Genomic DNA, 15,684 nt, shown 5'->3' with positions numbered 1-15,684 from the left:
TTTGCTGTCCATCATCCTAAAGTACTCTTACATTGTTTTCAAGTTCAGTTATGTGACTTTTGAGTAAAGGTTACTGTGCAGGGCATGGCTGAGAACACCAGCACAGTGTGTGTGTGTGTGTGTGTGTGTGTGTGTGTGTGTGTGTGTGTGTGTGTGTGTGTGTGTGTGTGTGTGTGTGTGTGTGTGTGTGTGTGTGTTTTTCTTTCAACTTAATCTGTTTTTTGGGAAATTTCCCATTTAAAACTTTGATATTTGATCTTTATTTTCTCGCTGTTTTCTTGCTCCTCTTCTTCCAATGGGGGCAGCGTCTTTGGTGCTGCTGGTGGAGTTTCAGCCTGCTGCAGTGTCCCCTCCTATGACTCATTACTGCAGTGACTCCGTAGTAATTGCTTATGAAGTTCTGCTATTGCTCTCAGTGATCTGTGGCACGCGACCAAACGTGACACCCTGAGCTGTGGGGGGTTGGGTGAACACGCTCTAACGCTGATAGTCCTTATTGGAAGAGGCAGAAAAGGAAATCAGACCTAGATTCCATATACAAAGCCAGTTATCATAATGAGGCCTGGATGTCATGATGAAAGTGGTATTACCCTGGAGATAACTGTGGCAGAAATGATTACATTTAGGGTTATTTGGGCTTTTTTTATGTAATCTTAGAAGGAAATGATCCCTGACTTGAGATTGTTGTTCAAGGCTTACTTGGATTTGCCTTGTTCCCCCCCAGATAGATAAAGTTCTTATAAAATGTTTGTCTTGCATAATATGATGCGATAATACAGCTGTTTTGATTTTCAATTGAACACTTTGATTTGTTTTTGTTTGTGTAACTGTGTAGGTATGTGTTCCCTATATTAGTAATGTTTGGTTTGGGTAGAGATTGAGTTAGAGTCTTTAGGAAACTGATTTAAGTTAATGTCTCCTCAAGTTTCTGATACACAACTCTGCGTGTGATGTGTGTTTAAGAGGATGGATGGATTGCCTCGTGCTTGGTGCCATCCTCAGAGGTGATGAATGTGCTCTGTCGCTGCTTGCACATCTCCAAGGCCAACCTCTGCGAGGCTGCCTTCCAATGATACTGGTTGCAAATGGGTGATAAAGCACAGGAATGATGTAGCCCAAGCCTCCTTTTCCCTTGTGCCCCAGAGATTTACTGAGGTATTCAGTGAATCTGGAAAAATGAGGCCACTTTACCCCCATCGTGCATCATCAGTTTTTACTTGCTGGAACACTGGGATGTCCACGTCATTCAATAAATATTTTTCTAATCTAGTTCTTCAAATTGGTTTTAAATAACATTCATTCCTAAAGTAAAATTAAAGAAAAATACTCAACCAAAATCCTCTAGATTGATTGTCATCATAAATCAAATGTTGTAAACAAATAGGGCAGTAAACATCGTTTTTCCTCTGAATTTGCAGATGGTGACAATATGGCCTCATTCACACTTCTTTATTTCATGTATCTTTTTCTGTATTGCATCTCTTCAGTAAATCTGAATTCATCCATCTGGGATTTCCTGAGATGGATACAAATCAGGGCCAGTTGCACTCCACTTTAGAGGGCTGTCATACTCCTGATCTTCTCAAGCAATCACTAAAAATACCACAGGAAGTTAAAAACAACACTCTCTAGTGTCACTTTAACATCACTGGAACTGCTTGGCTGTGTGTGGCTGACAGGGAAGGAGAGCAGTCTAATGTTTCCTGTTCAGATCAAAAAGTAATCCAAATTTTACTTTAGCATCCGTGTGTGTGAGTTTGCATGTTCTCCCTGTGGCTGTGCAGGTGTCCTGACTATAAATTGGTCACAGGTGTGAATGTCTTTCTGTCTGTCAGTACTGGCCCTGCAAAAGACTGCTGAGCTTACCTTTGTCATACTGCCTTTTAACCTATAACAGCAAGGACAGACTCAATTCCCAACACGTCATCGCATTGTTTCACTCTTCCAAAAATTATTTAACACAATGGGGCGGGGTTGGCTTCATGTTACTTTGGTTTTGACTTTAACTTTTCTGTCACTTTGGTTACATTTATAGAGAATAATGGCTTTAAACGCATGCTTAATGATAAACACATTGCATAGCTTTTCCTTGGTTACCACAATTAGGCATTAGGTTGGTATTACACCAGTCTTTTCGCTCAGTGTCATAGCATCTGTATTGGACTACTGTGTACACTCAAAAAATCTGGAGCTTTATGGTTTCATAGATGTGATAACTCGGAAGTCAGAATGCTCGGTGTTTCTTTTATGCCTCATTTACATAGTATTTTTATTTCTGCTAGCCATGTCCCCCATGAAGGCTACATGGTGTCTTTTATGTTATTCTTTGAAATAAAACTGATCCTTATTGGCATGTTGTAATGATATGCTATAATGCAAAGTGTTAATGAAGAAACAATGGGATCCCCATACAAACTTGTACAGTGAATCTGTTTTCTATCCACCAATATGCCATCCGTTTTTCCTTATTATTGTCGTAGCGTAATGCTTTAATTTTAGTGAGTTAATGCTTTCAATTACCTTGGTAGAAGAAAAGTGTTATACATAAGGCCACTTAAAGGACACTCTCTTATGCATAAGAATGTACAAGGAATGAAAAGGAGATGGTTCTGTCTCTCGCTCAAGGACAGAGAAGATTTAACTTGGCGCAGTTGCACTATAAAATAATCTTTCCCTGGTCAGCCTGTCACTCATAGCAATAGAGAAGTAATCTTCTGTACTGAACGGGGCTTTCTCCTTTTCTCCAACACTAAGTGTGGCTAGAGCTCTCCAAGGACAGCTGTGTTCCAAAAACCATACCAGTCTCCGAGAACGAGTCAATAGTTAGGACGGGAACAGACAGCTCAGTGTGAAAAGTGACTCAGTGCTGCTTCAACAAAAGATCTTTTCAAGGTCTGACACTGATAAAACTTTGTGTAGGAGTTGAAACACAGCCACAGATCTAAAGCATCACGATGCAACCACAACTTCTATGGCACCTCTAAAAAGTTGGCAAGAAATTTTGACACTTTATAAACACCTACGCTGACGCCCCATTGGTTCCTTGACATCAGCATGACTGTTTTAATCCAGTCAAGGAAAAATGCATGTGAGGTAATTATTGAATCCAATTAAAAAAATGGTCACCAATTTTGTCACATAGTTATTTTAGATTATTTAAATCTAAAATTGTATTTAGACTATTTTAATCTAAAATCTGGAAAAACTGGAGCATCCTTTTTAATCTATCAGTAAATGTAAAAGCTTTGTGCTTACTTTACTTTGGTTTTTGATGAGTCATGGTACATAATACCTCCTCTGATGTTCGTCATGCCCATTCATTGATCTAAATAACTCAATTTAGATTTCCAAGACATGCTTGTTAACTTAACTGGCGTGGATGTGATTGTTTCTCTCTGTGCTCGCCCTGTGATGGGCTGCTGACCTTTCCCGGATGTGCCCCACCTTTTTTTGCCCATCGTAAATTAAAACCACATTTCACCTCTTATCAGCAATATTGTGAATTTCCTCCTCTGTAACATTACACCATTCTGAGGTTTTAAAAATATATTTTATATATTATTTTATCTTGCAATTTGAGGGAACGAGTCATAGCTTCTAAAAGATGTGGGATCCCACTTGTGGAAGGCACTGAAAGAGAATGCAGCCATGCATGGTGTCTTTAGTAATTTTCCCACTGGGATTATGGACCATCCAGGTTGGGGTGGGAGGCTGATGAAGATGGTCCGACCCACTGGAGTCAAGATGGGGGGACCTGACAGTAGGCAGCTATGGGACTGCTGAGTAGTAGTGACAGATGGGAGAGCAGGAACACAGAGTCCTTGAGCTGGTCCTGCTGTTTTCCTCTCTTATGCTATCACTTTTTTTCTGCAGCAGCAATCTCATTCTCACAGTGCATTAAATCATTTTTGAGAAATCTTTTGTCATTTAGGAATATGTTCATTATTCTTTTGTTCTCCCACCTAACTTCATTTATCATTCAGTCATCATTCTCTGTGCTTTTCCTTTGTTACCAGTCACTGCCCTGTCTTTCTGCTTATGTCTTTTCTCCTAACTGAATACACAAGTTTCTTTTCTTCTCTTGATTTCTTTTTAATTGTTGTTGTTTTGTTTTTTTTGTTTGGTTGTTGTTGTTTTTTAGCTCTTTAACTTATCTCTGATATACTGTTTTCTTCTAAATCTTCTGCACTGCCAGTTTTTATTTCAACCTCTCTAATTTTCTTGCTCACACTTTACATGTTACCTTGTTTATTTGTTTTTTTTTCTTTCCCTTTTCCCTTCTTTTGACTTTGCTCCCATTTCCCTTTCTGTCCTTCAGATGCGTTGTGCTCCACAGGGGACACATCTCGTGATCTCACCGAGTCTATCAGGATGAAACACGCTACTGTAGCTCACGCACTTACTCAGAGGAAATGCTCTTGGAGCTCAAATGCACCTGGAGGACATGCACTCAATCTTACTTTAATAGCACAATGGAGACCTGTACATTTTGTTTTCATTTTCCAGTGTTTCATCCATGCACACATGCAGAGTACCACTGATGCTTCCACATTTTTCCAAATCCAATGCCAGCTTTTATGTAACTCTGCACAGTTTAATCCGTCCCTAGACCAACCATCCACAAGTTTCCAACTTCTTCCTTATCCCCTTTTAAATTTTCACCCTTATTCTCACCAAGTCTTTTCTTCCTTTATAATCAGCCCCTATGTCTCAGCTGAACTAAAAAAAAAATGCCCCTAAAAGCCGTAATGAGACGACACGCATAAATACAGCTTACTCTATTTATAGAAGTGATGTGATTATTAGCATTGATGCTGTGCTTCTGGTGTATTGCAGTGACTGAAAAAAAATGGTTTTAGACACTCAAGCGTTATAATTCATGAAATGGCAACACCTGTCTGTCAGGTATTGAATGAGTTCAGCCAGTCAGTCAATTGCACTGAAATTTGGTTCTGCCTTTCATGGTACCCTGAAAGAGATTTTTGCTCACCAACCCTAAAGTTGACATTTTTTATAATTAGATGTCTCAACAAGTATTGAATGGATTGCCATGAACTTTGCTACAGAACTCAGTGGTTCTGTTGTTATATTTTCCTCCAGCAATATCAGCATTTTTATCTTTGTGGCTCAGATTGAAATGTTCAGATTGGTGGCTCAATTGCAATGTCAGATTTAGGGTTTTTTTTCACCGTGTTCAAATCTCAAGTGTTTAATCAGTCCAAAAAATTTCATTATATACTGAACTTAAAAGTATGGTTTTCTTCAGTATACGTTTTGTATGTGTTAGCATGCAGACAGACATAATTGTCTTGTTTCATGTCATGTTTCAAGCTTAGATTTAATGAGGTGTATTCGTTTTTAAAGTATTAATGGAATCATTCTGAATGAATGAAAATACATTCTGAGTTTAAGATAAAGAGGTCAACTTTTTTTAATATGTGTGGAATGATTCACAGTCTGAGGTAAAATATTGATATTTTTGTTTTTAAATAGTACAACAAATAGTCTTGAGACTTTGGAGGCTTTTTCTATCCCATGATTAAGATTATTATTGTTATTGTTCATTGTTTCCTGGCTGATTGCTGACCATGTTGTAGTTTGGATCTGGTATCCTCATACAGTCTGAGATTGCTTTGATATATATTTGATATTAGTTATTTCAACAGCGTTTTCTTACTTAACAGACATTATAAGATACCATGAAGAACCGCTCTCTTTCTCTTTGCATTAAAAAGGAGCCATGGGTATGATGAAAGGTTTATAATATAATGTTTTTTGGATACATTAACTTTCAACTTTCATCTTTGATCTTGAACATTACAGATCATATCTCCTTGTGCATGAGCTTGATTGGCTTGGTTAAATAATCTCTAAGGGCAGGTAATGTAGCAACCCACTAAAAACCTTTCATGGTCTTAACATAAAAAAAAAAAAAAACAACAACAACAACAAGTGATCTTATAAATCTGTAAAAGACTGATTTTGTGGTGCATTGTGTCTTCTAATGGAGTACTCTAAACCATCTTATGACGTTTTTCTAACCATAACTGAGGCTCTTAGCTCTTCCTCAAGGGCTTTCTCACTGTACTACTTCAAGACTTCATAGCTGGCATCTTTTGATGATACCAAGGCTTTGGGGAACAATAAATGTCTCATAGTTTTACACAACAACTTTGTCACAATCAGATGAGCTAATTAGGCTTGAGCATTGAGATTAGTCATGCAGAGGTTTGGGAGAAGCGAGCGTAGAATAACAGCAACATGGGAACTGACAAAAAATCAGGAAGAAAAAGTTATATCAGCCACAGACGATATATCAGTCTGATGTTACAGCTTCTTTCTATTGAAAAATGCCTAAATATAACACAGCTTATTCATCTGGACAATTAGAAATATGTCAGTTAACTGGAAAAGAAGAATATGATTCACTTTGAAAACCTATTTATATGAGACAATACTGATGAGTACAATTTAATCAAACAAAAATCAAACACCCTTCAAAACCTCCTTTATATATGACTTTAATTTGGGGTAGAAATATATTTTCTGCATAGTGTGATCCAATTTTGCTAGCATAAATTTACATTTCAGTATCAGTGGAAGTGCAAATGAGATGGTGAGAATAGCTCATGATGACAGGAATGTAGGAATATATATCTAATAAAGTATAAACCCAGACAAGGTAACAGTATCTGTCGTGCTGCATTTTAATTTGTGTCTGCAGACTCTAACGTATAATAACTACTTTGAGTTTTAAAAGTTTCTCTGTTCAGCTTGGCCAAAGAAGACTGTATTAGCCCTAAGTGATTAAGGGTATCTTCTTTGTAGAGTCTACTCAGCTTCTGTGACAATTGCTGCTCATACAAGATTTGGAAAATCTCCTCAAGCAACCAACAAAGTCACAGGAAAGCAAAGTTTAATTCAGCACTTCAACCTGAGGCAAGGCACAGACAAAAAGAAATAATCTCTAGGCTACACATATTCTGTGTTATACCAAACAAGTAACCTAAAACAAATCTGAATTCTTTAGAAATGCATAGAGAATGTTTTTAATTATTAAACCCCAGAGTTCCTTGGTGCCTGCAAGGAAAACATGTGATTGCACAGAAAGCAAGAGGATCATAACAGCAGATGAAAACAGCATCGTAATCCTGATAGCATGTGTCTTTTAAAAAACACGCTTTTGCAGCTTTTTTCCTACAACATTATTTGTTAATTTTTACCTCACGTTGAGTGTGGAGATGAGATTAATCACAGGCCAACTTTGGACTGAAGTCAAAAATTCATTTGAAATTCTCTCCTTATTGTAGGCACTGTAAAGTCAATTAACTAATATTAAGAATTGGAAATAAACTATGGCATCTATAGCAAATATGAACAGATAACAGCCTCACAGAGAGACTAAACTATAATGACAGCTAGCAGCTATTTCTTTCTACCCGCAGAGACAATAAAAACTGACAACAAATACAATCTTTATTGTAAAACTTGCAGTTGTAAGTAACCAGCCATCCTCCTCCACCTCGTCCCATCTTTAGTTTTCCTACCTGCAGGTTAGGAAGGCCACTGTTGTCATGGCATCTCCAGAGATTCTCTTCTTTCTATGAATTCATGATTTCAGTTAGCAGCAGCAGAACTTTTGTTGCAAGTTGTAGGGATACTCCCACCAGAAACTGCACTTGTAGAAAGGCTACTATGCCAAGCTCCCCAAGGCTGGAGAGCACAAGAACAAGTTGCCCAAGATGGCATAGAGAGTCTGTCTGCGGTCACTGAGAGACGAGGAGGCTTACTGAAGAGGCAGCTGAATGACGCTGAGGACTATCAAAAGCAACGTGCCACCTGGTTAGCAGAGATAAAACTATCAAAATAAGACTTTACATAGACTGCCTTTAAAGGGCTCACGTTTGCTCACTGTGCAAGCAGATGTTTGACATGTATATCATAAAATCTCACAGATATCAATGATGATGCACTACCTTCTCAATATGACAGCATGCCATGTTTGAGAGACATTAAAGAGTTACCGTGAAGAAACATTAATTAGCAATCACCCTGCGCTTTATGAGTAACGACTGGGGCTTGTACTGGTATGTCAATATGGCAAGCTCAAACTACAGCCAAGAACCTTAAGGTCATCGCTGTCTCATCAATTTCACTGCCTAAACAGATGGCTCAGTCTTTGAGCGTTTCCTCCAGAGAACCAGTGAAGCTCAGCTTTACAGTCAAGCCCAGAGCGGTGGAGGAAGCAAAAGCCCTAACAGTGAAAGCAAGTACGCTGGGCCAAGGGCAGAGGGAGAACCGAGTGTATTTCAAATTTACCCATGTCCAAAGGTCCAGTTCTCATTAAAATCAATTCCCTTCTTTCAAGTTGGAAGTGAGCAGAGAGTCATGGGTTCAAGATTCGTCAGACCACTGTTAGAGTGCTGGCTTGCTTCCAGCCAGCGAGCCGGAAAGAAGAGCTAATGCCTCTGGAGTCCGCACATACAGGCTGGGCTCCGTGTTAAGCCAGTGTGCAAAAGCACCTCGGGAGCAGCTCAACATGCAGACTGACAGTCAGGATTAGCCTGGGTAACTTCCTGATTTGATCTTTGGCTTTTCAAGTGATTGTCACTTTAAGGATGATAGCGGGGGGTTTTTAAACCAACATTCTTGTTGCTCTGAGTGTGAATAAGACTGTGGGACACTCATCCTGAAGGACACTAAAAGGGTCGCGAACTGGTTAGCTGAATTGCTTAACATTGAAATGACCCCGGGCACCATTTCAAGCATAAAGCATCAATACCAGTGAGTGTTATGTTTTCCTGGATGGATTTGTATCTTAGGCCAGTAATCATACCTTTTAAAACACAATCAAATGGAAAACAAACAAAATATTTCCTCTCAGGGGCAAAGATCTGTGTGGAAGATATTTTTATTTGATCAATTTCCAGCGCAGTATTTGGCTTACTTTGAGCTCTGACAGCTTTGACAGTGTGGAGCTGGCATGTTTAATGCATTTTTTTTCCAAAGCCAATGTTTTAATATTCTTTCTTCCTATAAAAAGTTCACGGTTGCCGTGTGTGATTAATGTTCAGACACTTACATCCCGTGTATTTCTACAAAGGCAGGCGTGTTCCTTGGCTGAAGCTTGATGTAAATTACAGAATGATTCCAAGAGGCGCTGGGGTGGAAATAAACACACTGGCCATATAGTGACGTATGAGGAATGTCAATTGACGCCTGCAGCACACACACCAGATAATCCACTAACACACACACACACACACATACACAAAAGAAGTGGTCCAGATAGAGCAGTATGTCAGTGCCTGCTGCAGCTTTGCTAGCACCAGCAGGACTTTCGATAATCCAGCCTTCATCAAGAGAGCACCTCATTAAAAAGACTTTCTGGCATCTCTCTCTCTCTATTCTTTTTTACACTTCCCGAAATTCAGAATCAGGTGTTTCATTAATGCCACGTAAACATCGCTGACAAACATTCACATTTAAGATACAGATCAGTGATAGAATGTTTAATTTCCAAGATAAGCAGCATTTAAATTGAACAGATAAGATACACATTGGTTAAACCTTCAGCAGCCAGCTGTGAAGCACAGAAGATCTTTTTACCACATTCTCCATCCTCAGTTTTTACATATTTAATAAGTTCAGACGTCAGTAGCAGAATGAGCCCCTGTGTCTGATTGTTATTGTCCCTTCAACTGCTCCCCATGCCCTTTGTTCTCTGGTTTTAACCCATGGTCCAAGTGGGCGCTTGTATCTAAATTCCTCTTGGAGATAGTAAAGGGCCAAAATGAGCAGCACAAAGGCAATCAAGAGAATTGCTAATAATTTATTACAGTCTTTTATCTCAGCTCTCTTCGTGCTGCTCACCTCTTGTTCTCTCTATTGTCAGACCCTTTTGTCTTTGGTTCAGTCAAGTGCTGCTCTTTCACTGGCCTGAGAGAGGATTTAAATACAAAGCAGTATCTATTGAATTATCCAGATTTCAGATGTAATGCTGGGCACATCAGATGTTGAAAACCAGCCCGATAGCTGTGATCTATTATGTGCAATCACTATGAACTGCCAGTGTCACTCCATAAAAGAAATGACTGAATTTCTTTTATTTCACAATTTCTTTCTGTCTATTACCAACAACAGGGGCCACCAAAGACATGGGCAAGATGCTTGGTGGAGAGGAGGAGAAGGATCCTGATGCTCAGAAAAAAGAAGAGGAAAGACAAGAAGCGCTGAGGCAACAGGAAGAGGAGAGGAAGGCCAAATATGCAAGAATGGAGGCAGAGAGAGAAAACATCCGACAGGGCATCAGGGATAAGGTAAACTTCAATACTAATAGAGCCTCACGAGTTAATCATGCTCAAAGAGCTCTCATTGTTCTTAAACTGTTATCCAGTCCACAGACTAAACAAACTGCTGTTCAGCTGTTATACATGCTTACAAACAGGTCTGTTTAGTAGAAATATGCAATGTAAACTTGGGCAGCATGGTTACAGCCTCACAGCAAGAAGGTCGTGAGGTCGTGAGTTCAGCTCCGCCACCTGTCCGGGGCCTTTCTGTGTGGAGATTGTGTCATTTCTCCGGGTACTCCCCAGCTTTCTCTCCCAGTCCAAACACATGCAAGTAGTAGGGTTAGGTTAACTGGTGATTCTAAATTGACGTTAGCTGTGAATGTGAGTATGAACACTTGCCCGTTTGTCTGTATTAGCCCTGTGACAGACTGGCCTGTCTAGGGCATACCCCGCCTCTTGCCCTAGACAGAATAGGCTCTAGCCTCCGACTGACCCTAAATTGGACAAGGAGAGAATAGAAACAGTGTAAAAAAAAAACAAATATAACTTCTGTAAAACAAAGTGGGATTGGCTTTAGTCATAGAGAGATGCTGCTTTTGCTTCTCGTATAGTTCTGCTAACATGTCTATAAACCAAGCATCAAACTCAACATCCCAAAACCTGCATTTCCTCAGGCTTCCTTAAAAACGTGCACTTTTTGCATGTGTTTGATGACAGTTGGAGTCACTGATCTGGACCTTTCTGCTCATTTTATGCTGCTTGAGCTTTTGTAATGAAATTATTTGAGAAATATTTGTTTTTGTGATGAGGTACAGACTGTCCAGAAGTTTGTGCTTCAGTTTTGGTTTTACTATTTTGTTAACTAAAGTCGTCAGTGATATATGTGTCTGTGTTCAGCCCACACAGGGCCATGAATCCAGGCTGCAAACCAGTCTAGGTGATATTGGCTAATAACTCAACAGTTACCCTTTCTGATCCAAAAACTGCAACATCTGACTCAAAAAACAAAACAAAGAAAAAAACAGTGATAAACATACTGAGGCTTCAAACTGCAGGGTCAGAACCAGAGGGTGAAGTCATGGTGGTTACATCCATACACTGGCTGCAATAAATTCAATCGGCTCTAAAAAAACATCTCTTGCATTTTGGTGACTGTTGTTCGAGACCGATTAGCTTCAGGCCCGTCATAAACAGCTCAGCTTCACTCATGGTCACAAAACAGTGCAGCGAGACCATTGCACAAATATAATCAACAGCATCAGCCTCTCTGGCATGGCTCTATTAGGATTCAACAAGTACTATAAATCAAGCTTTATACTGCAAATTGCACTTTCAAATGAATTAGCTAATGGAGAATGGAGGTTTAAAAAACTGGACTATATATTAGTCCTTCTGTTTTGATTTAAAACTCTGCACTCTTAATTTTTTTTTTTAAATTACTGGATATAGATCCTTAAACATATTCCCTTCTGGAGTTCATTTTCAAAGTTCAATGGAAATTCTTGACTTAGTGGCCCTTTTTATGTCACCAAGATAATTCTGGCTTTGATAATGTCTAAATTAATATTTGATTAAGCTGTAATAAGATATGATGATCAAAGTGTCTGCAGCTTGCCGGGAAGGGTTACCCTTGACACTGCTAATAATGCATTAGATATTTGACTTGAATGCCCTGAGAGAGACTGAAACTTTTCTATGTGTAGCTCTTATAAAACTATGTTTGGAGTTTGGGGATCAACTCTAAACTCTGCTGAGCCCCAGCACTTTTCCTTCTCGCTCTCTCAAAAAAGAGCAATATGACAGCATATCTTTGGGAAGCGTTTGATTATAGCAAGGTGAGAGGGGCTGACTAAGCATGGCTGTTCATTTCAACTGATGCAAGTCTTTGTTACTGTGGAACAAGTCTAAAAAAGAAAGAGAGACCGAGTGGAAACAGAGGGAGTTATAGAAGAGAGCTACATCAACCAATTACACCAATGTTTGTTTTATTTCTGTCGGAAATTCAGAAGAAATATTTCTTAGGTACTGAAGTAAGATACACCCCTCCAACCAGTCAAAAAATATTTAGCTTCTCGATCTTGCTGAAGTTAAACTTTTCTTCATAGTCACATCTTTAAAATAGTCATTGTTGAAGATATGTATATGAGGATTCCCACATTTTCCAACTGCAGCAGCTGGAGTGTTAATATACTTTTGGTATTGAAAGATTTGTGACAGTTTATGAATTATTACTGGTATATAAAATGTTGTCAGTAAAGCAGTCGACATGATATCTATGCTCATATGTACTACTGAGGACACAGGAAAGCATCAGTGCTGAGAGATTACATCATTCTTTAAAATGGCAACAACATCCACCAACCACTCAACCTCTGACAGTCCGTTTGCAGCCTGGAGGGGCTGAGTGAGTCAAACGTTTGCTAGGGACTGCAGTTTGTGTCCTATATGGAAGTTTCATGTTTTTGTTTTGCTTAATTTTCACTTGGGTTTTCTTTTTTTCTTTTTGTTTTTAAGACACCTCTTAGTTTAAGACACCTAAAGCATTTGGTTAGGTTTTGGAAAAGCTGTTAACTTAACATTAACATTGCATATTACCCAGTGTATGTATGCAAGGGATTGTTTACAAGCAAATACACCCGATGAGCTGTGAGTTTGACCCACCTAAAGATACACAAACATTGTCCTTTAGCATTGATGTCGTTCCTCACCATTTGATGGTTAAGGCTGAGATGTGACAAAACATCAGTATTTGATGCTGTTTCTGAAAATCGGTGGATTTAACTGAACCGAGGAAATGAAAACCTACAATTCAACAGTTCTGAAGGATTCTTCTGTTGGCCTGATCTGAGCCAGTCTAGCCTAAAATAATATATTGTAATCAAACACAATTTAGTATGCGGTATAATTGAAAAATAATGTCTAAAATCATTGTTGGCTAATCCAAATCAGCCATAAATGTGACTTATAGTCTGTCGCTGTGCTAGTGCTGTGATAGACTGTTGGCCTGTCCAGGGTCGACTCCCACTCTTTCCTTATGATACCTGATTTAGGCCTGTCTTTTCATTTTTTAAACTGTAATTAAGTCTTTGAGCCTCAAACCTCAAAGAGAAAAAACATAAGATCTTGACAAAAGAGTGGTTTAGTCTTGAAGGCAAAAAACAAAAAATATTTAAAGCAACAGTTTTTTTTCAGCTGTTGTTCCCTCAAACAGTCGTACAGCTTCACTCCACAGACATACCCACTTATGCCCTGTGTTCCTCTCTGCAGTGGAAATGGACACTGCGACTCCTCCTCTAAGATATTTATTGCCACAGAATCACATTAGTGTGTGCCTGGCAAAGCAGTCAAGAGGTCATGGAGGAGTGCAGCTCATTTTCCCCTTCCCTGCCTCAAGATCAACTATCACTCGGCCCGCTGACCTCCCCGTGCACTGCAACCTTTTCCTTGCAGTCCTCCTGTATTGATTTTTCTCAATCTATGACCACAAATGCACAAAATACACAAAACTGGACACAGATCCTCAGGTTTAATGCAGAAATTGAGGTCAGGATCCTAGTTTCCGTATGGCAACAAATTCAATCTATCCATCTATTCTGAATTCATAAAAGCTTCAGGTTCAATTGTGGTGCTTGAACTAACGTGTTGAAATAACGATGAATTATTTCAGCCTGTCTGGACTTGTTTGTTTCATGTTTCATGTCATATTGTCACAGTGTTTGGTTAGTTATGGGCATATCACTCATAAAATACAAAATCATTTCCATACTATCTTCAATGCAGTTGTTCACAGACATTACAGTATGGCTGTGTCAGTGGACTTACTAGTGGAATGCATTTCCCAGCTGATGTCTTTAATGTTTTAACAAGCTTGTTGTTCTCCAAACATACTCTTGATTTAGTAGTAGTCTTAAAAATGGGCTTTTTAAAAGCAAACCTTGTCCAGGACACCTGCCAAGTGCCTCTGCCTCTGTAATTGCTATATAAAATATCCAGGAAGGTTAAATTAGAGCTAGCAGCAGTTCAAGCCTCCATATACACCCACAAAAACATAACCAAAAATAAAACAAGAACCTGAACTTCTTTCTGCATCTAATTGCAGAAATCAGTTGCAACAGGACCTAAAGGTTGCTGTATACATTGTGTTTAGCCTAATTTGCGTGTAGCCTCAAGCTAAACCATGCAAATTAAGAAATCTGTTACTTTATAAGAATACTTATTGCTTTAACCAGTCACCACCTCCTGGAATTGCTTGAAATATTCATGTCTTTATGTTCCTATATTTAAAAGAAACTGATATTTTAAAGTGAATCCTAGTTTTCTCTGCAAGCCTTTAAAGCAAAAAACAAAACAAACAAAAAAACAATTAACTAGCTTAAGGCCCTGTGTCTACAAATAGAATAAATACGTTTTTGGACAGACACTAATTGACAGAAGGAATAGACTTTATAAAGGGTTGAGTTTAAAAAGAGGCAAATATACTGCTTAATGAAATGTAACAATGAAATTTATTACTCATTCATATTTCTATCCCTAAGTTCTTGACAAAATTAGTTGATCATAATTGGTGAAGAATTTTGGCCTTAACTATGCAGGTTGGTTGGTAAATATTTAATACAAATTTAATAAAACTGCATATTCTAATCCCTTGTCATCAGATACAGCTTTGCTGTCAGATCTTGCTGTCATAGGTGTCTTTTGAACCCTCCATACTAATATCAGATGCTGAGTGATTTTAGAGCTCCTTCATCTGGTAACAAAGAACAGAACAAATTAGGTAAATAGGAGTTTGAGGGGGTTGTGGTAGGGAAAGGCTTAAGTTTGTCAGTCAGGACACTGTTCTGTTTAGAAATTTTGGTCAATGCTTTGTTATGTTTAGGCAACACAACTCAACAACAAAGGACACTTTGTGTATCTTGTGAGACTCAAGCGGGTTTGACACATAGTGGAAGTATGTGAATGAGAATGGGGTGTTGTTTCATGCATGAAGCATAGCCCAGGTGCAGGCTGTGTAAAGATGCCCCTGAGACAATCCAGCACATAACAGCAGGGTGCAAGATGCTAGCTGGCAGGGCATACATGGAACGCTGTAACCAAGTGGCCGGTATAGCATACAGAAACATCTGTGCCAAGTATGGCCTGGAAGTCCCGAGGTCAAAATGGGAGACACCCCTAATGGTGGTGGCTAACCAACCGGGCTTGATGGTGGTAGACAAACAGAAAAAGACGGCCGTAGCGATAGATGTAACGGTTCCGAATGACAGCAACATCAGGAAGAAGGAACACGAGAAACTCGAGAAAATCCAAGGGCTCAGAGAACAGCTGGAGAAGATGTGGAGGGTGAAGGTAACAGTGGACCCAGTGGTAATCGGAGCACTAGGTGCAGTGGCTCCCA

At 39.1% G+C, this 15,684-nt stretch overlaps 1 protein-coding gene across 2 annotated transcripts in view; it reads left to right on the top strand.

Moving 5' to 3' along the window:
- Window positions 1–15,684, top strand: part of cplx1 (complexin 1) — a 69,338-nt gene that overhangs the window by 49,577 nt on the left and 4,077 nt on the right. For both annotated transcript variants that reach the window (XM_004571141.5, XM_004571142.6), the window contains exon 3: window positions 10,144–10,319. In XM_004571141.5, the coding sequence (XP_004571198.1) occupies window positions 10,144–10,319 (176 nt within the window). The remainder of the gene's footprint in view (window positions 1–10,143; window positions 10,320–15,684) is intronic.

This window comes from Maylandia zebra, linkage group LG2 (assembly GCF_041146795.1).
Source record: "Maylandia zebra isolate NMK-2024a linkage group LG2, Mzebra_GT3a, whole genome shotgun sequence".
NCBI lineage: Eukaryota > Metazoa > Chordata > Actinopteri > Cichliformes > Cichlidae > Maylandia > Maylandia zebra.
The sequence above is the reverse complement of the archived record's forward strand: the minus strand, read 5'-3'. Positions and strand labels throughout refer to the sequence as shown.